This window comes from Pezoporus flaviventris, unplaced genomic scaffold (assembly GCF_033815535.1).
Source record: "Pezoporus flaviventris isolate CSIRO_AGI_PZ_B2104156 unplaced genomic scaffold, CSIRO_AGI_Pfla_v1 ptg000072l, whole genome shotgun sequence".
Classification (NCBI taxonomy): Eukaryota; Metazoa; Chordata; class Aves; order Psittaciformes; family Psittacidae; genus Pezoporus; species Pezoporus flaviventris.
This window is the reverse complement of record NW_026892620.1, coordinates 1,472,239-1,498,600: the sequence shown is the minus strand read 5'-3', so window position 1 is coordinate 1,498,600 and position 26,362 is coordinate 1,472,239. Positions and strand designations below refer to the sequence as shown.

Below are 26,362 nucleotides of genomic sequence, written 5' to 3'. Positions count from 1 at the left end.
TAAATATTAAAAAATGCATGCAACTAAGTATCTAGATAGTAGGAATCAAGACCATAAGACCACGATGTTCACTATGTTTTTAATTCCCTTGTAGTATTATCCTCATCATTTTTCTCATAGTTCTCTGACACATTTCCATCATATCACCTCTGTGTCAGGACAGGGTAATGCTTCTGAAACCACATCTCCACTTTTTCTTGTGCTTGTATTACTGGAATGGGATGATACAATAGATGTTCATACACATGATAAAAATATCTTTCGCTGCTCACAGCATAGTTGGGTTGTAGCACCATAAAAGGCGTCTGAATCAGCTAAATGACCAGTTAATGGAGGAGGGGTTGTGTGGAGAAGAAATATAAAGCTAGTGTGAAATACAATATGTTTGGAAAGAACATGTAGGCTAGGCTTGGCAGAACTCAAGTCAGAAGTAGTCAGCAGCCTGCTCAGGTAACTGGGGGAGGCAGTCATGAACACCCTCATAGTACACGTGGGAAAAGCAGTGTCTGGCATACCACAAGCAGAAGGAGTATAGCTTCCTTTCTGTATATGTATTTTCCAAACACCCTGTAGGCTTGTATTCCAGATCATTAATTTGCCAGCCTGAACTGCTCCCTTTGCCTGTGCCTTCTGTGGTGCTTGCTGTTAGGTCAGCAGGTGGCAAAGTCTGACCCTCAGACACTGTGGGGTGTCCAGAAGCATGTGAAATGCTTTCCAGTTACCCCAGTTCCCAGGATGCAGACATCCAAGCTGAGACACCAGCATGCGGCAGCTCCATGCCTCTCCTGGCAGAAGACTTGCTGAGCTACCTGCAGCAAGCAGCCCTTGGACACAACTGGCCCCTTCTCTCGGAAGGGGTGCTAGCAACCTTCTCCCTCTCCCACTCAGCTTCCACAAGCTCCTCTCCTTCATCAGACTCCTCTCACAGGTGGAGAGGACTTGGGCCAGTTGAACCCATGGTTATTCATCCTTCCAGTGATGCTGCTTGCCTCTCATAGTTTCAGCACTCAACCATAGGGCTTGTGGGGTGGGAAGTTTAGTTTTGTAACACTTTTGGCTGGTGGCACCCTAAGCCTGAAAATATTCTCCCCTCCCCATCTACTCTTGGGGTTAATAGTTATAGTTGTTTAGTTCAGTGGGTTTCGCAGAAGAAATGTCTTCTGTAAAATCATAGGAGAAATAGACATTGCACAAATTAGGTGTGCAATACAATATGAGGTGGGTAGGTCATAACCCTAAGTTATCCTTGACAGGAAGCTTTAATTCTTAAAAGAGCAGGTGCCATGGGCTGTCTGGACTTCAATAAAGCATTTCACAGTGATATGCATAAGGAACATGGGACAGGTAAAACAAGTGAAAACATGAGCAAGCAGAAAGCTATGGACAGGTCATGCCAGAAGAGTAATTGCTGAACTGAAAACTCCTGCCTGTTCTCTCAAAACCAGTGTTATTTGAGTATCATGGGCTGCAAGTTGCAATCAGAATTGGCTGAGCATGCCAAGATGGAAGGCTGAAATGGACAGTGTGCAGTCACAAGGTTGCTGCTTCATGGGAAAGTCAAGTGGTTACTCACACAGGCTTACATCTTGCGTAGCACTGCTGGTAGTGGTGTCTCAAAGTTCTCATGATGTGTGTGGTGGTGGTAGAATAGGCGTGGAAAGAGAAGTGATATCTTTGGTTAGACCAGCTGATAGGCCTAGGAAAAATGAACTTCTCAGGCCTGCTTCCTTCAGCAAGCCCAGAAAGCAACAGTAAAAGCCATGCTAACTGCAAGGTAGAAGCGATCACTCTTGAATCAATCTTGCTATGCTAATCAATCCCACCACATGAGAGAAAAAGGTGGCAAACACCTGTGGAGCATGGGGGGTGTTACCTGGGAGCAAAGTGATAGGCTGTAAGTTCTTGCAGAGGGGGGGGAAAGAGAGAGGGGGAAGGAAAAAAACAAGATCATTAACACCTGTGTTATATTTTTAAATACATTATTACATTTCTGGTATTTTGTAATTAACCCAAGTTAATTGCGAGCGCTTGGCTTGCGCATTTCCAGCCCAGAGGACAACCAGTTCTTAAAACTAGCTTGCTCCCTTGAAAGGCTCAGCTTGACATAACCTACTAAGGGGTTTATCAGATAAGGTACCACTAGGCTTAATGTGCTCCTTAATTAGGAATGTAAACACATTCATTAAAAAAAAAAGAAATGAGAGCCTCGGAGAAATTATGAAGAGATTTTGTGATTATCGACTCAAAAGAGAAAGTATTCCAACCGAGTAAGCCGTTTCTTCCTCCTTCCCTAGGAGTGAAGGCAACTCACTTTCTAATTACAACCCTAAGAGGCACGTTAAGCACAGAGATTTCCCTCCACTGGGTTATTATCTGAGATTTGGGATAACCAGGCTGAACAGAGATGTGAGGGACAGTCAGCCTCTCTGAGGGTGTGTGAGTATAAATAGATGTGTTTGTGTACACATGCTTGCCTGTAAACATGCAGTTTCTACAGGCATGCCCATGTAGTGGGCTGTGACTTCAGCAGCTATTAGCCAAGGTGGTGGTTGTTCCTCCTCTTGCCTGAACGCGTGGTGATTGGCATAAATAGCAGCCCCAGCAGGTCATAGCTTGCAACTACCCACAGATACGAAGGATTTGGTTGCTGGGGCATGCTCCTCTGTCTAGCTTCGGACTGGGAGCTGCCTTTTGGCCGCTACACACTTGGTGTGCCCCTGGGGGGACCCACTCCTGCAAGAAGGGTGGTGGATGGAGAACATGGGAGGGCTGCTCCCATGTACCCTCCTACATCCCCCTGCTTGGGGCACAGCAGTCCAAAACCCTGGCTGGTGTTTTGGCCACCCCATACTGTGCCCCCCAGCTGCTTCTCCCCTCAGGCATCCTGCGGCATGGCGCCTGCTCACTGTGTGGCCACTGTTCCCAGCAGAGAACTTCCACTCCCTGTGCTCCCTCTCCCTGCTCTTCCCAACAATGATGGCCCAGCAGCTTGGGATGTAGTTTTGAATTTAAATGCGGCCAGCCTTCAGTCTACAAAAATAATAAATCCCCTTCAAACAGAGTTACGTAAAAAGTAGAATAATTAAAAACCTAATGTTTGTTGGCAGCTTATGTATCCCTTTGTCTGCAAGACAGAGGCCTGTTGACAAACAAGAGACTTTTCTGGGACTCTGAAATCAAGTACCGAAGTATAAATGGCCACCATCTAATACTGACTTCATTACATTTGCCAAACACAGTGAAACTGTGCGCTGTTGCTTAATGCACTTATACAAGGAAAGTCTGTGGCCATAAGCCTCCCAGTGCTGCAGTGGAGTGACCTGCTCAGGGGTACCTTCAAAGGTGCCACCATACTTTGTGGCAGCCCTCTCCCGCAGCACCCCAGCTGCTATTCACTGTGCCTATAAGATGCAGTAATTCAGATGTTTTCATGTAAACCATGGAAAAAACAACTGTGTGTTGACCTCTCTAGGAATTTTCTGGCTTTTAGGCTGAGAAATGCAAATGTGCTGTGGAGCTAAGAACAGACATTATTTATTGATGGTCACCATGGGATTTCTATTCTATTGCAATTTCAATATATTCTGTTGATGGTTACTGTAGAATTTCACTTCAATTCCTTCCTGCAAAGTCTTTCTAAATTTCTCCACCTCTGTGCTTTCCTTCAACCAGTATTGTATTAAAATGATGTCAGTCTCTGCACAGTGCTAAAACTTCCAAATACTGTGAGATCTGAAGGTACTCACAGGTTCAGGCACTTAATAATGGAAGCCAAGACTCAGACTGTTCTTATTAGGTTATCTGTCATCTAGAAAGCATAAAACCCAGTAAAAAGAAAAAGATGTTAAAAAAGCATCATTGTTGATTTGTCATTTGTGTTTTCCTGATAAGCTTTTAATTTTCTGCTCAGAATGGAAATAATTGTATTAGGAACTAAGAAGAGATACTGAATCTAAAATGAATTGGTTTAGTAACAGCAGTTTTACCTCGCACCTGGAAGCAAAATGTGAAAAACAAGTTTCCTCTCCCTAAGGTATGAGCAGATGGGGAAACTTCTTAGGAAGCAGTGGTGGAGAAAACACCGAGATGATGCAGTACTGGGATGACCCCATACATGCTGAACGACTATTGCTGCTCATTAATTCTCACCTTAGAATTATTAGGCTTGGGAGTCTAACATGCTCATTTGCAGTTTTTCATGGTGATGTAAGATTCATCTTCCAGCTATTTCCACGGAAAACTCGGGTGCCCTCCAGCAGCTGCAAGCTGTCAGTGGGGCAAGCTCACCTGAGCAACGGAGCAGGAGCTCTCCCGGGGAAGGAATGGGGCACAGCCCTGACGTGCCTCCAGCACGCTGCTCCCACCAGCAGTGCTTCTTAAAGGAAAGGCCAAGCCCTCCTAAAACAAGCAAGTAAGCAAGTAAACCAGAAGGAATAACACTCCAGCTGTAGCACTTCCCAACAGACATTAGGAGGGGCTGAAAATAACAGGGAAGTCTTTGTGTAAATCACCTTAGAAAAAAATTTATTTAAGGAGAAATGAAAAGCAAGCCTCTCTCACTGAGGGAAAATCCTTACGGGGACCGGCCAAACAGTCAAAACTTTTTTCCCCGTTACAAATACGAGGTTTCTGATTTATTTTATTTTTTTTTAAATTGTGCGTCAGAACAATTCCCAGATTTTCTTTTATTTTTTTTTTTTTAATTATAGAAAACAAAAGAGATCACATGACTTAGCCTAAGAGTCAGGGCAGCCTTTTGACTGGGGGAGGTAAAAGTCCCTGCTCACATTTTTGCCCTAATGAGTATCTTCTTGTTTGTATAAAGCAGCACCAACCACAGCAGCCTCCATGACAGGAGGTCATGACTGCCTTTTCCCTTCTGCATCACTTCCCCACCAAATTACCAGCCTTTCTAGTGGGAACATTACTGAAGTGGATGTGTGACAATAGAAGGTTTCAGGATCAACAAATTACCGTTTTCCAACTAAAAAAAAACAGCCCATGCTCACTCCCTTCATACCTCCCCAAACACTTAGGCAACACTGGGAGAGGTTTGCCTGCGAGCTATGTGCCCTGGGAGGCCTCTGGGTACAGTGGAGACCACCATGCTCCTCCAACAGCCCTGGCCTGGCAGCACTGGGTTTTGGATACCGTTAACACGTAAGACCAACATCAGCCTATAGAGAGGCCAAACTGGGAGCATGCCAGTAACAAGGGGTTGGTGAGCCACTTGGTCAGCTGTGGTCCTGCACCACAGCTGGCTGTGGGTGCAGGGAGACCCCAGGGTCCCCTTGGCCCTTGCACCTCTTTAGTGCCCCATTTATGCAGAAATGCACACCAGCCACGCAAAGTGTGCTGGAAAGAACCTATCCTTCTTTCTTGCTTTTGCTTTGTTTCTCTATTGTGACCTCTTTTCCTTTCCCTGAAAACTTCTTCAGAAAGCTGATGGCCTGTCTATATGACAGCCAACACATGTCTTTATGTAAAGTGAGAAAACAGGTTCAAATAAGGATGTCCAGGTGGACTTTCAAGGTAAGCGAGTCTGTAAGAGATAGATAGCATTACATTAGGCTTGATTGCCCCCACGTCCTCAGCACACAGTGCCCCCATTAACAAATTAAAGAATCTCTTATGTCTGCTCTTGTCAATGCAACTCCCACTGGAAAGAAATCTTGTTCTGTGCCCAAGCAATGAATTACTTTCCTGATGGATTGCCAGATCACAGGGGCAATTCAAGTTTTATGTGTCACTTGAGCTGTTCTCACTTCTGTTTGATGCTTCAGGTAAAAAGAAGAAGGGAGTGCTATCATTTTTACACTTTTTACATCTCTCTCTGAGGTAATTCTTAAAGTACTTGCAAGGTCAACGTGATAAAAAACAGATATGGGAAGCAGCGTAGTTCGTGTTGTTCTACAAATGTAATACTGTTCTGTGCAATATTTTTTTCACAACAATAAAAACTGTAACCAAAGCTACAAAATAGTTTTCTTCATCATCTCTATTTCCATTTGCTTATACTTCTCTAAGTTTAAGCTCTCCCTTGCCACCATTGTCACTCAGTGATGGGCTCAGAGAGCCCTCTTTCCTCCTGAAACTAAAACTCAAACCTCATCTTTTTTCGCAAAACCAGAGCCAGGCTGAGCTCTGCTGTCAAACTCTGAAACTGGTGAAGTTCTGCAATGAGGATTATATGCTTGCCTTAGTTAAGAAGGGTTTAGCCGCATCAGAAGCATACAGACATTTTCTACTGAGCCCATGCAAATATCTGTGATAATCTGTGAAGAAGGTGGTTCATGAGGTTCCTCTCCTAAACCTGGGAACTTGGGACAAGCGCTGGGTTTGTTGGTGGCACCTGTGAAGTACATACGACCTGCCCATGTTTATTTATGTGAAAGCGTTTTCTTGCATTCTGCTATTTTTAGTGGTGGAGATCTTGGTTGTGGATTCATGATCAAAAAGGCCCCAGGGAGACCTTACTAGAGCCTTTCAGTACTTCAAAGGTGCCTATAAGAACGATGGGGAGAGACACTTTAGTAGGGCTTGTAGCAACAGGACAAGAGTAATGGTTTTAAACTAAAAGAGGGAAGATGTGAACTGGATATAAGGAAGGAAATTTTTTACAATGACGGCAGTTGGAACTAGATGATCTTAAGGTCATTTCCAACCCTAACTATTCTATGGTGAAATACTGGAACAAGTTGCCCAGGGAAGTGGTAGATGCTCCATCCTTTGCAGTGTTCAAGGCTGGATGTGGCTCTGAGCAACCTGGTCTAGTCGAAGATGTCCCTGCTCACTGGAAGGGGGTTGGACTAGATGAGCTTTGAAGGTCCCTTACAACATGAACTATTCTACAATATAGAAATATCAAATGGTGAAGTTGTCTGAGACAGCAGTTGTACCTTTCCCTTTTGCAAAGTCAAGTTTTATGTCCTTGAAGCATATCTGCATCAGTGATGAAACTGAAGGAAAGCAGACACCAAAAAACCCATGCTTCTATACAACATTAAGGCACACATATTTCTGTGCTTCAACCCATGTGTTTGTTTTCCTCCTTTTTTCAAACTTATATTTAAAAAAACAAGAAGTCTACAATAGGAAATTATCTTTTGCACTATGTTAATTACTGAAGCCACAGAATTAAAATAATATGCAAGGTAGGCCATTGAAAGTCATGAGCTTTCATGAGCTTTAGCTTAGACCACCAGCTGTGGTAACCTCATTGTTTGCATATTTCCAATATTTACTCCGTTTATTCATGGGTGGATTCATGGAAATACCATGGCAGCACTACCTTATAATCTAAGTAAATTATAAAATCCAAAGGCTGACTGCCATGAATTATGCTTTTTCTCTTTTAGACAGCATGAACTAAGCATTTTCTGCTTGGTGATTTATTTATGTATCATAGAATCATAGAAATATAGAATAGTTAGGGTTGGAAAGGACCTTAAGATCATCTAGTTCCAAACCCCGCTGCCATGGGCAGCGACACCTCACACTAAACCATGTCACCCAAGGCTCTGTCCAACCTGGCCTTGAACACCGCCAGGGATGGAGAATTCACAACTTCCCTGGGCAACCCATCCCAGTACCTCACCACCCTTACAGTAAAGAATTTCTTCCTTATATCCAATCTAAACTTCCCTGTTTAAGTTTTAACCCATTACCCCTTGTCCTGTCACTACAGTCCCTAATGAAGAGTTGCTCCCCAGCATCCCTATAGCCCCCCTTCAGATACTGGGAGGCTGCTATGAGGTCTCCATGCAGCCTTCTCTTCTCCAGGCTGAATAGCCCCAACTTTCTCAGCCTGTCTTCATATGGGAGGTTCTCCAGTCCCCTGATCATCCTCCTGGCCCTCCTCTGGACTTGTTCCAACAGTTCCATGTCCTTTTTATGTTGAGGACACCAGAACTGCACACAATAAATACTCCAGGTGAGGTCTCACAAGAGCAGAGTAGAGGGGCAGGATCACCTCCTTCAACCTGCTGGTCATGCTCCTTTTGATGCAGCCCAGGATACGGTTGGCTTTCTGGGCTGCAAGCGCACACTGAAGCCGGCTCATGTTCATTTTCTCATCAACCAACACCCCCACCCCCAAGTCCTTCTCCACAGGGCTGCTCTGAATCTCTTCTCTGCCCATTTATATCAGTCAGTTCTTGGTAAGAAACCACCAACACTAGAAGGGACTTTCATCTGGGAGGAGCAATATTGGAGAAATAGGGTCTCAAGCATCTCTTTTCACATTCCCCTAGGCCAAATTTGTGCCTCTCAGTTTACAGGAGAGAAGATGAGACAAGGACGCTCTAGCATTTCTTGCTGCAGTTGCCACTGGGAAAATAGTCTTCCTTTTCCTGTCAGCTTATGTGTATATTTTTAACAGCTATTAACAAATATGCCCAAAAGGCAAATATGGCTGTAATTAGCAACCCCCTCTAGTCATGATGAGGCTTGCTGCATGTTGCACACCTGATCCACAAAGACATTAGGTCTGTGTTTTACATCTCCTCTCTGGAGACACCAACACAGCCTAAACAAAGACACACATCAGGATCTGTAGATGAGCTGCTGGAGATCCCAAATTGCTTAAGAGTGATCCCGTGGTCCCAGCAAAACCACATGTCCAGCTGCTTCCTGCTTACCATTGCATGCCATCCCAGGGAGAGTCATTTTCTTTAGTCAAAGCATGGCAGAATACAAAGAAAAAGTGCAGCATCTGTTAATTCATTAAGAACTAATTGCTTTTAATGATTAGGAGCCATAAAAACTGGTCACTCTTTTTCCTGCTTCTTGGCAGATGCTGCCTGATTGTCCAAGCTTTGCATGTTTTCACCAATGTCAGCTAGAGACAAAAGTGATCTTAGCACTAGAAGATCCCTTGTTGTGTGAATGGGATTACTGCCTGACAGATAATATAGCACAGGTATAAATTAACATGCCTGAAAATAGACAGCAAGTCCAAGATCTGCCTGGCATATCTTGATATATAGCTTCAGATATCACCCCTGCTAAGGAGGTATCTATAGCCCTACTGCCAGAAAACTCCTGCATCTGCTTTCCCCACTCTTGTGTTAGAAAATTAGTGCTTTGGTTTTTAACTCCAAAGCAGGAGAGGAAAAAAAAAAAGAGAGGAAGGAAAAAAAAAAACAAACAGAAAATAACTCTGCCAGTTTATAGCACTGCACTTATTTAGGCAGATGAATAATTGCATTTAACATTTTGGTACTCCAATCTGGGCAAAAAGTCCCCCCTAGAGTTCTAATCTGGCCGTATTCAGCAATTTGAACTGGCTTTTTCCAGTTAAAAAAGTATTTCCCATAAGTTTGACATATTGCTGTGTATAATGATGGAATGCAGGGGAAAAAAGTGTATGTTTACATATAAAATATACCCCCGCATGCATATTTATATTGAGATGGAAAAATATTTTATGTATATATGTATAACTTGACAATTTCAACATTTTATGTAAATAAATGCCAAATGCCAAATGTATGGAGAAGATTGTATTCTACATTAATGGGCTACAATTCTTCATTTCCATTTTTCAAATCTGGCTATGATTGCATACAAGTACCTCAAACAGCAAACATCTGCGTGGCTTGAAAGCAACCGAAGCATGTTTTTACCGTAAGACATGTTCTTACTGTAAAGTTTTAGATTCAAGCTTTCCTAGTGAAATTCTTGGTCCTGAGCAGCCTCAGATCTGATTTATAATGAAAACAACAATTTTGCACTATCAGTAGGGACACGGACATAATTATATTCATATTTAAAGTCTAACAAGCTCTTTTATAATTAGGGTTCAGTTTAACAGACATATGCGTTAAGACTCTGTCTTTGGAACTTTTCCAAGCAACTGCACTGTCACAGACAAAGCCTTTGTCCAACTTACATGTTTGACAGTTTATACAATTGCATTACTATTTTCCATCTCTTACCTCTATATTTGGGACAATTTATCTCTGATTCTCTTTTGTTTCTAGGTTTCAAACTTTAATTTCCTGCAGAAATTAATATAATTCAGGTTGTCCACCCACCCACCCAGCTACCTGTCTCAGCTAGCCCAGTTGCTGGAAGGAACGTATAAAGCAAGTTCATAGCTTGATGCTGGAGTGATATAATCTTTGCTTAATCTACTTAGTGTTTAAAAATGTAAATGTTAGCAGCTATCGCAAATACTAGAGCACTGCTCTCATGTAGGTTGTATCCTCAAATGTGGCACAAAGCTGTAATTGTACTCTTCTGGGAGACTAAAAGCCTTGAGTGTCTGAGACCTGGAAAATTTAAAGAACAGTTTATATCTGCTAGGACCAAAGTGTTGCAATTGTATCTCAAACATTTGCAATTTGAAGCAGTAAAATCCCTAGGGCATATTATGTGCTGTAATAATACCATTAAATATGTTGTATCATGCTAACGAAACAATTTGTGCCTCCTTTTCGCATCTCTTTTTTCCCCTTAGAAAGAAATATAGTACATGAATCTGCAACATTAGTTCTCAGTCAAAATAATTATTTTGAATAAATGAAATAAATTAACACGTGTTTATAACAGAGATTGCAGCCTTTCTTTTCCCTAACTATTGTAATAGCATTTGAAATATAAAATTTGGATTCTTCCTGGGGTCTAAACTCTTAAATCTGCAGTTTGCTTATCAAGAACAAAAAGCAGCCTTTGCTTCCTCCAGGAAAAGGCAGCATCTCCCTTATGAGGAAAGACTGAGGGAGCTGGGTCTCTATAGTTTGGAGAAGAGGAGACTGAGGGGTGACCTTATAAGTGTCTATAAATATATAAAGGGGGAGTGTCACGAGGATGGAGCCAGGCTCTACTCAGTGACAAACAATGATAGGACAAGGGGTAATGGGTACAAACTGGAACACAAGAGGTTCCACTTAAACTTGAGAAGAAACTTCTTCTCAGTGAGGGTGACGGAACACTGGAACAGGCTGCCCAGGGAGGTTGTGGAGTCTCCTTCCCTGGAGACATTCAAAACCCGCCTGGACACATTCCTGTGTAACATTATCTAGGTGTTCCTGCTCCGGCAGGGGGATTGGACTAGATGATCTTTCGAGGTCCCTTCCAATCTCTAGCATACTGTGATACTGTGATACTGTGATCTGCAGGACCCGGCAAGGAAGGTATAGCTTGGCATACCAACTGCCTGTGCTGCTTGCCATCGGTTCACTCCCTGGCTCTGCTTTTGGCTTCTCCACCTACATCTTACCAGACAAATCTAGTCTAGTGGGGTTAAGCACTAAGTGGTGTGGACACAAGCCAGGCTACTGATCCCCAGCCCTCTTTCATTTAGCAGTCAAGACAGCACTCAGTTCCTCTGTGGGAGGATTTCCCAGTGAGCCAAGAAGTGCCAGAGCTCAGAGCTGGTTCCTCATCTTTCACAGGCTTTTATTACTGTTGCAAGACCAGACTCCCTCATGCCATCAGTCTTCTCAAAGAGAGGAAAGAGATGTTCAGTAAGGGTGTGTAGCACTCCTTTGTGTATGAGTGCACGTGCACATCTTCCCCTCTCTTTGTTTAGACCTCTGGGCATTGCTGCCATGTAACCTTTTCTCTGCTTATAAGCCCTTCTGTTCTTATTTTGGCAACACACAAATATTTACTTATGTTCATAAACAATCACCAATTCTATCTTTTCAGGTGAAGTATCAAGAGAGCATGGCTCATCTAGGTGAATGTAAATGGACTCACGTGTTCCCTTTTCTGGTGGTAGGTATTTATGTGCATATACGTCTCCCCAGTGTTCAAAGATACCTGCTTGGGTCTTTGCAAACATCTGTGAATAGTCATGGCACAGCCACAGGCAACTTAGGAACTGAACCCTGATGCAGTGATTGGTTTCCACTCAATAAAACACCTGGGCATGTGCTGCTTAAACTGAGGCTGCAAGGGAGGAGGGGAAGGAGAAGGACTCAGAATGGAGCAGAAGCAGAAGGCAGTGGAAGAGCTGATGAGCCTAGGTGTCACATGAAGCACAGCCCTCTCATAGTTGAGGCCCAAGGCAGCACATTATCTCATTATAATTGTCCCTTGCAGTCACATTTGTGAAGGCTCATTAGAGCTGGGAAGGGTGAGGGTGTAAACTCAGGCATTTGTTGTGCAGAAGAGTGTGAGAATTAATGGATCAGGAATCATGGCATTCAGTATTTTAAGGAGTGGTTTTGCCAACAAGCACAAACATCAGTGCTCTGAAAAACTCTTAGAAGAACCAGGTTACTGAAAACTGTATCTGCCTCCATCCCACATAGTGGCACCACTTCTGTTTCTGAGCTTTAGGGGTGCTTCACGCTGCAATGCTGGTCCTGTTGCCTTCTGAGCCACAGCAGCTGGGCAAGGGAGGGGGGACAAAGCTTGGGAGACAAAGGCAGTGGAAGTGATGGTGCTGTGTGATGCTCTCTGGTGACAGGTCTCCCTGGTGTACTCTGCCAGTGCTGAATACTCCAACTGCGGTGAGAACGAATACTACAACCAGACCACTGGCATGTGCCACGACTGCCCCAAGTGCGAGCCGGGCGAAGAGCCTTACATGGTAATTTCAGCTTCTTCTGCTGGTAGGGAACACATATCCAGCACCAAAAGCAAAACCAAATGCTTTGTTACGTGGTGGTACTATATGGATAGGAGAGAAAATGGGTATGGACAGAGATGCTTAAGCATTACCCCTGCAAGCATGTCATGGGAGCAGGGCACCTTGCCTGTCTCATCCCAGAAGCAGCCTGTCAAAAGCAATGTTGTAAAAGTTGTAAGGTAAAAGTTTCAAACACAGTCTCTGCCAGTCCATTCTCATCTCAATAGTTATTTACAGTCCGATGCTCTGTTCTGGCATGGTGTGATGAATAGGTCAGTCTGCTGTGCCTGCTGGCCCCCCACACCGAGGACTTAATTTTGCTCTCCCACTAAGATATTTTGGCACTAAAGGAACTTGGATGCTTCTGCAACAATTTAAATTACAGTTCCTAAGTAACCATTTGATTTACAGCAGATAATTGTTGCTTATTAAAAAAAAAAAAATTACTGAAGTCGTGTTTGGTTTTAATTGGATAAACATCCTATTGCAAGAATTTCGCGCAGTTGGTAGTCCTGAGCAAGTACGTTTGAATAATAACCAGTTGGTTTTAGTTTTGTTTAATCTGAACGTAATGTTCAGCTGGGACATGTGAGTTCAGAGGTTATGAAATCTCATCTGAATATTGTTTTTTGTGCTGTTCCCTCTGGGCTCTCCTAGCATGAAAGCAAGATTGCTGATATCCCTGCTGTAGCCATGCTTCCCCTTTAATCGTCTCTGCTCTTCAATTTTCAGTTCACTTTCTATCTGAGCAGCAGCTGAAATTCACTTCCATGGCTTGCTGGAATATGGTATAAATAGCTGGGGGGGGGGGGGGGGGCACTTTCAAGGAGTACAATGCTCTGGTTCCCTGTTTTCCTCTCCAGCACACAGCTTGGTGCATCCTTATATCCTTCCATGGCCTTTTTAGCACAGACACTAAGGTACCAAATGACAGACTTCTTTCCCTTGACGTTGTGCCACAAAGCCAACTGGCCAGGCTATGAACATTTCCTTTTTCTAGAAGCAGGTGTGCACCACAAGCCTGCCTGTCAGTGACTTTGTGTTGTTGCAGACATGTGGATATGGCACCAAAGATGAGGACTACGGCTGCATCCCCTGCCCTTCAGAGAAGTTCTCCAGAGGAGGTTACCAGATATGCAGGCGGCACAAAGACTGTGAGGGTTTTTTCCGAGCCACAGTCTTGACACCTGGTGATCAGGAGAATGATGCTGAGTGCGGTCCTTGTCTCCCAGGGTAAGGACTTAACCTTTGCTCTACACAAAGCGCTGCAAAATACCTTTCTGATGTCAAAATCCCTGACAGCCTTTCTTCAGGTCCTAGCTGACTGTAGGTACGATACTGGTGAACTGTGCTTTTCAGTCTCTGTAAAGCAATACATCTAAATGTTTCAAAAGCATCAGTGAATTCAGTAAATCAGAAGATAACAGTAACCTTACTGAAATCTCACTGAAAAAACAACTAGAAACAAGAAAAACTAAAACTTCTCCTCTCTAGAAGTGGAAAGGGAGCAGTTCATGTACCCTAGGACAGGTGTGCAGTGCCATTTTAGACACTGTCAGAAATCCAGCTTGGCTTCAGCTGTGGTTTCAGATGGCTACCTCATAAGTCTTGCATCCTACGAACGACCTCCATGAAGATGCCCTGGATGCCCCGTAAGGTCCATGCTAGCACTATGGTATGTTTAGGAACGTAAAATATCTCTTCTCCAGATGTGACCAGCTGGCAGATCTGTCAGTAGTTGACGGCATTAGCTAACATAGCTATTAGGTGAGATTTACCGAGGCATTTAGTCTCTCGGGGTCCCTTCTAACCAACAGAAAGGAGTCTTTAGAGCTTCTAATGTGGTGTGTGTGCTGCTGTTCAGAATGAAAACAAATTCCAGGGAAGTTTGAACGGGCTTAAAATGGATGTTTTTTTAGTAAGTCCATCTTTTTAATGGTCTCAAACTCAGTATAATTCTGATAGCAACGGTGAGAAAGTGTTTTTACATTGAATATGCTAACAATATATTCCTGACTATATTGCCTTTGAAAGCCTCCAAACCCAGGCATACATTTGCTTTCTCAACACTTTTTATTTTGTAGGTTGAGTAAATACTCTCAAACACCAGCTCACCTTACATACCTTTCCAGTTTCTGCCAGTGTGTTTCTTTGGTTTAGAGAGTAATTCCTACTGACATTTGGCTTTTGTGCAGTTTGCAGATGCTGAATAACCCACACTACTTAAAGGGCAGGAAACCCTGTTAAGGAGGCCCTGCAAGCTTCCAGGTTTACTGTATCAGTGAGCCTGTGTGAAATTTTCACAGTTTACAAACAAAACAAAGGACTTGTCTAGCTGCCAGCCGAACAGACTGATGATGTGATTTGAAAAGAGCTCCCTCTTGACTTCCCCTCATACATCATAAAGAGCAAGAAAGTTAAATAGTGGCCACAGTCTCTGTTTTGCAATTTCTGTCGGGACTAATGGGGTCACCCAGGTGGGAGCAGGGTGCTTGCTGAAAATAATCAGCTTGTACAGCTGGCACTTGGGGAATAATCTCAAAACATTGTGTTTGCACAGGTGTAACCTGTAGCAGAAACTGGCCTGCCCAAGTCTGGCTACATGCCATTCTCCGTGTGACTCCCAGGTCCTGGGATGGTTTGACAAAGCCAGCAGTTAAGGAGAAACACCCTCTTACTCCAAGCATGAAGACACGAAATTCTCAGGATGAACTCAATGCTGGCTAAGGCAAGCTCTGGAGCTGCCTTGACTCCCCACACAACTTAGAGACCCCAGAGGCTGCTCCTGAGTGATGGTGGGGGAAATCCAGTGTTAGGGCAGAGAACTGTCAAGGAGCGCTGGCTGCCCAGCAACCCTTCCTCATTGCCCCAGTGACACAGGGACAGTCACATGCCTGGGTGAGTGGCAGCTGGCAGAGTTCTCCCTTCCCTGGGCACTAAACCTCAAAGAGCCCCTGAGTCAATGGGAGGGAAAAAATAAGGTTTCCGTTTCAGAGGACAGTGATTCCGTAAGGCACTGCAGACCTTCCCAAGGTAACAGTCCACATGCTGTGATCTATATTTAGGGACATCTCATCCCTTTGCTACTTTTCACCAGCTCAGTACAGCAGCCTGAGGAAAAGATGAGCAAAGACACTCTGACCTTAAGTTTTTAGACAAAACACCACTGAACTGGCAGCCTTTTCCCAGTGGCTAAAAGTTCCTTTCTCTGTCATTTGCCTTAAAATAGGTGCTGGATAATTATATATTCTTCCTTCTATTTTTTCACTGTTACTTATAATCAGTTTAAGAGAAGGAGACCGTTGGTACAAGAGCATGGATCATCCACTACTTCTCAGTGTATCAGTTCCCTTTCATATGACATAGGAATAACACTATTTGTCATACTCACAAGAAGGATGCAAGACTGTAGCCAGGGAAGAATGTAAAGGCTTAGGTCCAAAGCTATGATCCTCAAAACCAAAGTTCATCTGCCAGAGAACGCTGGAGGTATCTAGCGTGCCTAACCTCCTTGGACAGTGCTTCATACTCTGCTCCTGCCCAGAAGCAATTCCATCATGGTAAATAGGACAGGTCAGTAACTTGGAAATTAGGTGCAATTGACACTTTCGACTACTTCCCTCAATGGGATGATCCCTTAGGTGTTCTTGGAGCATGACTGAGATCACAGCCAACTAGAAGCAGATACAGCAGGTCAGAGCAAGGGTCCCTCTAGGCTAGCCATCTGTCCTCAGTAGCAGTCCTGAGTGGAAACCCACAGAGGAGTAAGAACAGGCCAAGTGTACATGATACATACCCTTCATGTTGTCCCAGCACATATTTCAGCTTGGAGCAAGTCTCTGGAATTACAAAGGGATAATTTTCTTTTAAAGTGTATTCAGAGATGCTTCCACTACTGATGCTTCCCCTTTTCAAGAAAGAGGTGGAAGAGTAACACCATCAAAATTTCATTATTTCGTTACTGTGTCACTTCCCTGTAGTTACTGATGCAAAGGGATTGGGTATTTCCAACACTGCCTTTAGTATTTGGTGCAGTGCAAAGTAGCCAGAAACACAAATATGTTGCTGATCCTTCATAGGGGTGAATCATTAATGTCTGCAGCTGCAGAGCTTCCTTCTCATGTGAGTGAACAGTTGCTTGCCACGAGCATCTTCTTCAGTTTTCTTTGCACGTCCTCCATCATTCCGCATTGTGGCAAAAACTGAGAAATATTCCACCAGCTTGATTTAATTAACTGTCGGAAGGGTTGTTTGTCTTTCCTAAACCACTGTGGCTGTTAGACTGTGGATCCTTCCTGTCCTGTATTTTTCTTTACAAATTTATAAGTATCTTTGGCCTGCCACCCTTTTCTTTTTTCTTTTTTTGTGCTTTGGCAGGCATTTCCTGCTTATTTATTAACTGCTTCACTGTCTAATGTCCACAGGCCCCCATAAGAGAGGAAAGATGTAGTTTTACTCCTGAGAGAAGGGTAGATTGGCAGATGGGGCACAAGAGACATTTGAAGGGAAGAATGAGGGTGAATCTTTGAATTTTTTAAAACCAGCGACAAATAAAGGAGGAACCATGCTCAGTTTACGAGCTCTCTGAGGTACCTCCAGCCCCTGTTGCCTGCTTGCATCTCTGTGTACTCCACTTCCTGGACTTTTATCCCTTACTTGTAGGCTGGGGCATTCATTAATGACAAACTGATTTTGATGGACAGTTTCAGCAGTAATTTCCTAACAGTGCATAGGTTTTCCAGAAAAAACATCCTGCACGTGCATAGACAGGTATGTAAGAGCAGAAAACAGATTCCCCATTGTGTAAAGTGTTTATCATGTCGAGTACTTGTCTGCATAAATGGATTATGAATTTATTCATCCCTTCATTAAAATTTGTAGTGATTTACAAGTGGTTTGTAAAGACGTATCCATAACACCATCCATGTATGATTTTAATGTAATTTACTCATTAGCTTTCCTGTGGATCCAATTCTTGCATAACCAATTACCTTATTTCAACACTAACTTTATTAGCAGCCCAAAAGTTCAAATTATGAAAACCTTTCCTTCAATCTTCAATACCACTATCAGGAACTAACTTACAAACTGTAGAGCAAGGAACTAAATAAACCCAAAAGCTGTAAAACCTAATCTGTCTTTCCTCATAAATGTGGTGAGTTTTGCTGTATTTTTTATTCTGATTTGGCTCAGATTTGGTTCTAGCATTAAGGTAATTATTCTTATGGTGATTGTGAAGAAAATTAGCCAACCATATCCAACTGGTGGTCTTGCCTAAAAGATTACTACTTCAAAAAAAAGCATTCCCTTGTTTTGAAAAGTCTTATTTCAGGGCATGCTATAAACTGAAGCTTGAACTCAGCAGGGAGTATAATGTTGGTTTAGGCAATGATACTACTTCTTGTCATGTAGGCTTGATGGTTAATTAATTGCATTTTAGGAGGAAAGGAAGAAGAGAAACACTGTCTCTATTCAGGCAGCTTAAAAAAAAAAAAGACTCATCTTTGCATCAAATTGCTTATAGAAGTTTTTTTTAAATGATTTTATCTCAGTATAATTGGTTGCTGATGAACCATGCTCTGTTGTAGCATATTAATTTACACTGTTTTGCCTCATCTTGCCCTCCGTTTCAGTTACTACATGCTGGAAAACAGACCTCGCAACATATACGGGATGGTTTGCTACTCGTGCTTGCTGGCGCCTCCTAATACCAAGGAATGTAAGTGCTCTGAAACCTCTATGCATTTCATCTGGTTTTGACTTGGAATCATCTGGAGGCTCAATATGAAATCTTTCAGCAATGATTATTCTGTTCAAACAATAATTCCATCTCCTTTGGTTTTAGGACCTGCTATTTTTCAGTTGTGTTCCAGTTTTCATTTGTTAAGCTATCCCATACAGGACTTATTATGGTTATTTAACTAGTAGGTACAGGAAGTCACAAATCTGTATATTTTATTTTTTTTTTAATTCAGTTTCAGTTTCAGGTCAGCTATGAAAAAAACATGGGACACTTCACAGATCCTAGTAGAAATGCATCACACCTTTCATATTCTAAAATCATAGAATGGTTTGGGTTGGAAAGGACCTTAGGATCATCTAGTTCCAGCCCCCCTGCCATGGGCAGGGACACCTCACACTAAACCATCTCACCCAAGGCTCTGTCCAACCTGGCCATGAACACTACCAGGGATGGAGCATTCACAACTTCCTTGGGCAACCCATTCCAGTGCCTCAACACCCACAGTAAAGAGCTTCTTCCTTATATCTAACCCAAATTTCCCATGTTTGAGTTTAAACCCTTTACCCCCTGTCCTATCATTACAGTCCCTAATGAAGAGTCCCTCCCCAGCATCCCTATAGGCCCCCTTCAGATACTGGAAGGCTGCTATGAGGTCTCCACGCAGCTTCTCTTCTGCTTTGGTTTCAAAGTGATGCAAGGATTGATGCTGGTGTGTAGTAGTCATCACTGATAAAACAGCTAATTCTATAGATATAATTGACAAAAGAAGCTGTAGTTTGGTAATTGAAAACAATGCACATATGTGTGTGTGACACCCCAGCATTAGTACCTGTCCATTTGTATGTCACGTGTGCAATGGCTTACCCATCACAGAATCATGGAATGGAAGGTTGGAAGGGATCTCAGGGATCATCTGGTTTAACCCATCTTGGCAAAGCACTACCTAGTCCAGATGTCCCAGCACGCTGTCCAGCCAAATCGTAGAATGGCTTAGAATCATAGAATGGTTTGCGTTGGAAAGGACCTTAGGATCTAGTTCTAACCCCACTGCCACAGGCAGGGACACCTCACATTAGACCAGGCTGCTGAAGGCACTGTCCAACTTGGTCTTGAATACTGACAGGGGTAGAGCATTCACAACTTCTTTGGGCAGCCTGTTCCGGTGCCTCCCCACTCTCACAGTAAAAGATTTCTTCCAATCTTAAAAGTGTCCCATGTTAAGGAACATCCTTATGCCACAGAGAAGAGGGACAGCCACACACCAGCACTGTAATGCAGAGGCGACTCCCAAAAAAACTTCCGTCTCCTTTAGGGATAAAGAAAGTGAGGAAAGAAAAAGGAAAGATGAGGTTCTCTCTGGATGACCAAATCACTTTGACACCCCCTCAGAGAATCTGGAGCCCATTAGGAGAAAAACTTTAAAAGAAAAACCCAGACAAAAATGGGCAGTCCCCTAGAGAAACCTAATGCATCTTAACCCAAAATCCTGCCCATGTTCTGCTCTTTTAAAGTCTTCATCATGAAAAAGAATTGCAATATTTTGTGGGATTGATTTGAAAGCAGAAGTTGACACAAAAGTCCCTGGGCATTTATTAGTGTAAGTAAATAGCAATTACTTAGTTCAGATGCTGCTGAACTGTGTCATTGGTGCTCTGTGGGCCACTTCAAAGGAGGATGGGTTGTGAGCAGCTACCACATTTGCTAAAGCGCAAGAGCTCAGGTGCGCCAGGGGATAATTACCACCTCACAACCCAGGGGGAGGCATCTCTCTGGACTGTTTGCATGCAAAGTGGCTGTCTCATGTACAGCTGCATGCCTCACTTGGCTGCAGAAACCCACTGGGTCCTGAGACATGAGCTTCTTCCTGAGACAGTGGGAATGGGTGAGGGTGGGGTGAGGGTGATTTTGGTGAGGTAAAGTCTGTATTAAACGGTGAGGTAAGGGCATAAAGGAGAACCCAAATGTACAATGTTGGAAGAAGGTGGAGAGATAAGTGAAAACATGAGGGTAGGACTCTTGGGGGGAGATGATGGTGTATGGTAAGAGGATGTGGACACACCCCATCCTGTATGCGTGCACAGGCTGGCTGCCCGCCCCGTTGATGGGAATACAACCGTGCTTGCTGCAAACCAATAAGCAGAAATGAATCCTTCCTCAGCTCTGACGGTCTGTCTCAAACCCTGCTGAAATGGGGTTCTAGTAGTATAAAACATGTTGTAGCTTACTGCTGTAGCTTACTGTTTTGGTGAGGAACTACCAGAAGATCTTACAACTATTACTCAATTCAAAAACAAAATCTTTGTCTTCTATAGGATATCTGGCAGATATGATTTAGAACATGCTTAGTTCTGTAAGGAAAGTATGAATTGCACAACTAGCTAACCACATGCAATTTTTAACCTGGCAAACACAAGAATAAATATACATTATTTTGGGGGGGGGGGGGGGGGGGGGAGGATTTAGGCAGGTGCATAAACCAAGAAACTGAGTATTAAAGTAGGAGAAATTAGTCTTAGAAAGAGTAAACATTACCATTTTAATCAAGTCTACGAAGCCAACCATTTGATTACAAGTGTTCAAAAAGTGGGAAAGCTTCTTAAAATCCAAATCCCCCAGATCACTAAGCTCAGGTAATTTGGTTTATGATGTCTGAACTTCTGGACACCATTTGAAATGGCAGCTCCCTAATATGTAGGCAGTGATTTGTACTCCAGATGGAAAATCAGCCTTGCTGCAGGAACCTTTTGAAAAGCTCACTGTTTTTGTGGCAGGCGGCATAAAATCTGCTGGTATTAGCAAGTGGGCTTTATTGCATGTCTCACTGTCATCAGATTTCACCATATGAAGGATAATATCAGCTCTTTGGTAGGAATGGTTCCTCTATGAAGTTTAACTTCTGTTTATTGACCTGCTGTCATGGTGGAGGACCCAGAGTAAGGACTCCAAATAGTTCTAGGTATCTTCTGTTCCTTTCTTGAGACATCAAAACAGAGCTGAGCAGCTTTCATGAGCCTAAACACCACACTAAAGGGGCACCTCTTTCCTAAGGCTCCTTTTTTTCAAACACTTCTGCATGTGGCACACCACTAGAGAAAGGTGACCCAATGGGTTGCAAGGAAACAAGGATGTCAAATTACTTAAGAATAGGAAGCTGTGGATGACAAGCTCTAGGTTTGCACTCCTAGACAAAAAAAAAATGAGGGCAGATAAACCCCATTTCAGCCCTTCATTAGGTCTGTGACAGGGTTAGAGGACAGTGGTGCTCTCCTTAGCTAGGGAAGTGCCTAGTCTGCATGTTACAAAGGGCCAGAAGGAGAGGGAAGTAGTAGGGTGTGCTGCTGCTGCATGGAAACCTGCTTAGAGAATTTGCCTGACAGTACATTTTATCTGGCAGAAAAATATTTGGCTCTGATCAAAGGGTAAACAAATAGTTTTCAACTCCAAGAGCCTGCTGTGCAACTTTCATCTCCTACACAGTCAATAAACCTTGAAATGGCTGAAGAAAGAAGATGAACACCCCATGTTCCACCATCTGGAAATATTAGTGTAAAAAGTGAAAAGGAAATTCCCTGATGGGCCTGTGTCACCTTTTAAAGAAATAGCACAAAATGGCATGGTAAGGAGGGGGAGGAGAGGAAGACATTTCACAGAGGCCAGAGATTTAATTGAGGCAAGCGTATCACCTGGTCTGAAGGATGGGAGCAGCAGTGTTCTGCAGTCTGAGAGGAATACCAGCCTTCAGCCGCAGTCTGTGTGCAATGCGCACGTATGGGGAAGGGGCGGTGCACATGAGAGTTTAAGGATGTGGGTTGTGTAGCAGGAAAGCTTTTTCTCACTGTGAAGAGTGTAAACATCACCATAAGGACTGCATTTTTTCATATCTTCTGCACTGTGAAACACCGACGTAAGACTTCTGGCTTCTCAGCATGCAGCTCCCTCCAGTGTACTGTGTGGGAGACTCAGGACTTGCCTGCTAAGCATAGAGGAGCATAATGCCAAACCATCAAAGATGTGAGACCTTCAGCTATGTATGAAGCAGATAACCAGCAATCAGTGCACCTCGCTGACACTAAACTGGGATACCTCTGTAATAAATAGCAGCTCTGCAAAAAATAGTGGAGGCAAGTTTCCTATGCAAATCAAAGAATGAAGGTAACGAGCATCAAACCTTTAAGATGTGGCTTCCCACGGTTAATGGTGCTGGATTTTCTGTTGACACCTTTGGAACTAGAGTCACTTGAGGCCTCTGACTATCTTATTGAGATTTGGGTTTTGGTTTGGTTTGTTGTTTGGCTTGTTTTGTTTTTTGTTTTGATTTGTTTTGGTTTTGTTTTATTCAATGTAAAAGTACACGCAAGACAGAAGATGTAAACCTCCATGGAGTTTCTCTGGCAGAGAGGTACAGTTACTGCTGGAAGAGATCTTGTCTTTTAGCAGCTGCAACTCTCTATCAGTTTATGTGTATTAACTCTTCTCTTCAAACTTTGATATCTGCCATTCCAGTTCAAAAATTATGGAGGAAAACAAAATCAAACCTTGCTACAAAAACTTGAAGAACATTTACTTTGAAGTTGTATTTACATAATTATATCAAATATACAAATCCTTTTCACTCACAGATTATTGATCTAGAGAATTTTAGCATGTGATTGAGGGTCTCCTTTCTAATCCACCATATACATACATTAGAGTGCATGGGCACAAAATACCCTCACCTTTTTTCATATGAAAACAGATGCAATAGTCAACCTGTGTAAGATTGTAAGTCTAAAACCTACCAATGAGAGCTAAGGAAAATTAAAAAGAAAAAGGAATACCAACAGGTTAAAATACATGTAGTCAAGTTATTTGCTAATTACCAGAGAGCAAATGGCATCTAGAAACAGAAAAGATCATTTTTATTATTGTATCATTAGAACTTCAGAACAGTTAGAGAGATGAGGTGGAACAATTGACTAAGAGGCTGATGGCTTTGGGTGATGAGCTTGAATCAGGGGGTCCTGTCCATCACTGTGCACTGAAGACAGAGAACTTAGCCTTCCTATTTGAAGTGCTTGACACAAACAATCCTAGTGCCAAAATCACTTGTATTAGTGAAAAATAATTCTTTCAGAAAATTTTATTTTAATTCTCCATTCTTTGTAACATCACTAATTTTCATTCCTTGCCAGATTTATCCTTTTGTTGTATGATCAACATCAGGACTTTTTTCCCCTTCTGTTTCAAATTACACTTACAAATGAATAGGCTTGTTAACTGGAGCTAACAAACTTTTCTTTTTGGAGTTGTTTGATCTCTGAACGCCCCATCCCTCCTCACATGTGTAATGGAAGAAATGTTGAAGGCAGTGCTTTATTGTTCACTGGTGGTATGGTCTAATTCTCATCCCCTTAGGGTTTGTCTATATTAGGAAAGGAACCTGATTTTAGGACAAAATTGGCCAGCCACAGCCGTAAACCTTCAAGGGGAGGGGTCTGAGAAGCAAATATGGGGTTTGCTGTTTTCAACTGCTGGGAAAGCTGTGCCTAGGTATGACTCGGGGGGGGACACTCTGGTCCTAGTGAAGTTCTCCTGGAATAAAACTCCAGTGACTTTGATGTTTTCACCTGTGCTGGAGCTGCAGCTCCCGCAGTGGGCACCACCCACCCATCCATGGGAGATGCTGCAAGTTTCTGTAGCATCGCTCTGCCCAGGCTCATGAGCTGCAAAACCTGCAGAGCTGCAGCTTTCTACCACCTCTACAGGCTGGTCACCAAGAAGAGGTGAAATAGGCTCCTTGCGATTCCATTCTCCTCCTTCCAATGCTCTGAAGTCACCATAGTAAGGTTTAAACGGCAATTATCTCCTTGGTGTTGCACAGTGAAAGAGATGATAACACTGCATTCCTGGACATAGGCTTAGTTCAGGAAGCGTGTTCCTAAGACTTTCCAGTACTGTGCATTGATTATAGGTCCAAGTGAATCATAGAATCACAGAATGGTTTGAATTAGAAGGGACCTTAAAGCTCATCCCCCTGCCATGGGCAGGGACACCTTCCTCTAGACCAGGTTGCTCAAAGCCCTGTCCGACCTGGCCTTGAACACTGCCAGGGATGGGGCAGCCACAGCTTCTCTGGGCAACCTGTGCAGCACCTCACCATCCTCACAGGAAAAAATTTCTTCCCAATGTCTAATTTAGATCTATCCTCTTCCAGTTTAAAGCCATTCCCCTTGTCCTGTCACTATATGTAAAAGGTCCCTCTCTAAACTGCAAACAAATTGTCAGACTAGGGCCATGTGACCTATAATTGTCATCACATCCCTGCCCCTGCAAAATAAAAAGAGAGAGAAATGAAATAATTAAAGGCATTACAGAGAGCACAACAACGTAAAATATTTCCTTTTATGTGTCTGAACAGTAGTGGTTACTTGCAGTGAGAATGACCAGGTCAAAAATAGAAGCCCAGGGGGAACTTTGCCATTACTTTTTTTAGGAGTTTCAGTCTCAGGAATTAATTTACTTCATGCTCTTCCTGGTTTAATAACTACCTACAACAGCTGAAGTATCTACCTGGAAACATTATGGTAGCTTGTCATGTAGTATTCTGTATGCCCCCTGAAAATAAAAGACAGTAAAATACAGAGCAGTCTGGCAATCATCCATTGTCTAGGATATGCTCTGTTATTAGTGATGTGCAACATTTTCGGGGTTGGTTATTGTTTGATTCCTGAAGTCATATGCAGACACCTTAGAGAGCGGCTTGACTTTGACTGCTGCTTCAGCTTTCGTAACTTTCCAGGCACACAGGGTTTCCATTCAAAGCATTGTTTCTTGAAGTTTTAAACCAAACCTTTCATGTGAATACCCAAATACAGATTTACATTCATTTGAAAACTCTGACCTCTGCTTTCTACATATCTAGGTCTTATTTACGACTAGGTTTAGTTATAATCCAGATTTTTATTACTTTGTCAGACATAAACTGTCTACCTTTATTGAATTTCAACTCAATATAATTTATTTCTCACCTCATATTCCAGGTTGCTAGTCATTTATTTGTATGTGTGCTTTATCTCACGTCTCCCCTGTCAAACAGTCTTAATGAGGGTGCTCAAAGCTCAGCTGGTAGTAGCGAGCGTGCCTTGCCAGTCATAACTGGACCATGGCTCTGAGAAGTGGGATGCACTGGGAGAAAGCAAGCTGTACTCAATGGCAAGAAATAGAAACATATATACACAAAGACATTGTTAAAACGCTTCTTACTACAGGATCACTGTGATGATAGTCTGTTGTATACACACTTTGGGTATTTTTACAGTATGTTATTAAGTACTAAAACTTTAAAAAAAGCAGCTGCTAGCTATGAGCAGCTGTCCTTTGCATGGACCAGTAAGCTGACACCCACAGCAGCGTATGTCAGGAGCACATATGGTCTCCTACTGCACCAGATTTTATGCACTCACAAACACTTGCAAGGGGGCATGTTGGTAAAACCTTCCCTCCCTGCACCCTTCTCTTCTCACATATCTGGTAGTTTTGTTTTTGTCACTTCTTATTCTGCCTTGAGATACATGAACAACTATAGTAGTGCTGTTACATAAAACAGAAAGGTTCTTTGCAACAACCAACCAACAATATTTTATTGCCCAACATTTGTTCAGGATGAGGACAAAAGGCTGGCTGCACGGCAATTGAAGTTAAAGCTATATTTGGAGTTAAAAAAACCCAAACATTCAAATGTAAATACAAATTCAATTGTTCTTTTAAATAGGGATTTTTAAATGAAACTGTACTTAGACTCCAAGAAAGTTATAACTAAATTACAATTTTTTAATAAAAGTGTTTATAATGCAAAAGCTGACCAACCTTCAGTAATAAACTTCTTTCCTAATGTCCTTATCACATTGCTACAATATCACTTACAGATGTCTAGGGTTATAAAGCAGTCTTTTGCACAACTGTATTACAGCCATCAGTCTTTTTTTTTACACTAAAATAGAGTTGGTTCCATATGTTGTGCTGTAGGAGCTTAGGATGTCTCTGCCTGAGCTGTATCT

The 26,362-nt window shown here is 42.7% G+C and overlaps 1 protein-coding gene across 2 annotated transcripts in view; it reads left to right on the top strand.

Moving 5' to 3' along the window:
• Nucleotides 1-26,362, top strand: part of EDAR (ectodysplasin A receptor) — a 74,415-nt gene that overhangs the window by 36,773 nt on the left and 11,280 nt on the right. For both annotated transcript variants that reach the window (XM_061472664.1, XM_061472662.1), the window contains 4 exons: nucleotides 11,656-11,724; nucleotides 12,422-12,544; nucleotides 13,635-13,816; nucleotides 18,217-18,302. In XM_061472664.1, coding sequence (XP_061328648.1) covers nucleotides 11,674-11,724; nucleotides 12,422-12,544; nucleotides 13,635-13,816; nucleotides 18,217-18,302 — 442 coding nt within the window. In that variant the 5' untranslated portion in view covers nucleotides 11,656-11,673. The remainder of the gene's footprint in view (nucleotides 1-11,655; nucleotides 11,725-12,421; nucleotides 12,545-13,634; nucleotides 13,817-18,216; nucleotides 18,303-26,362) is intronic.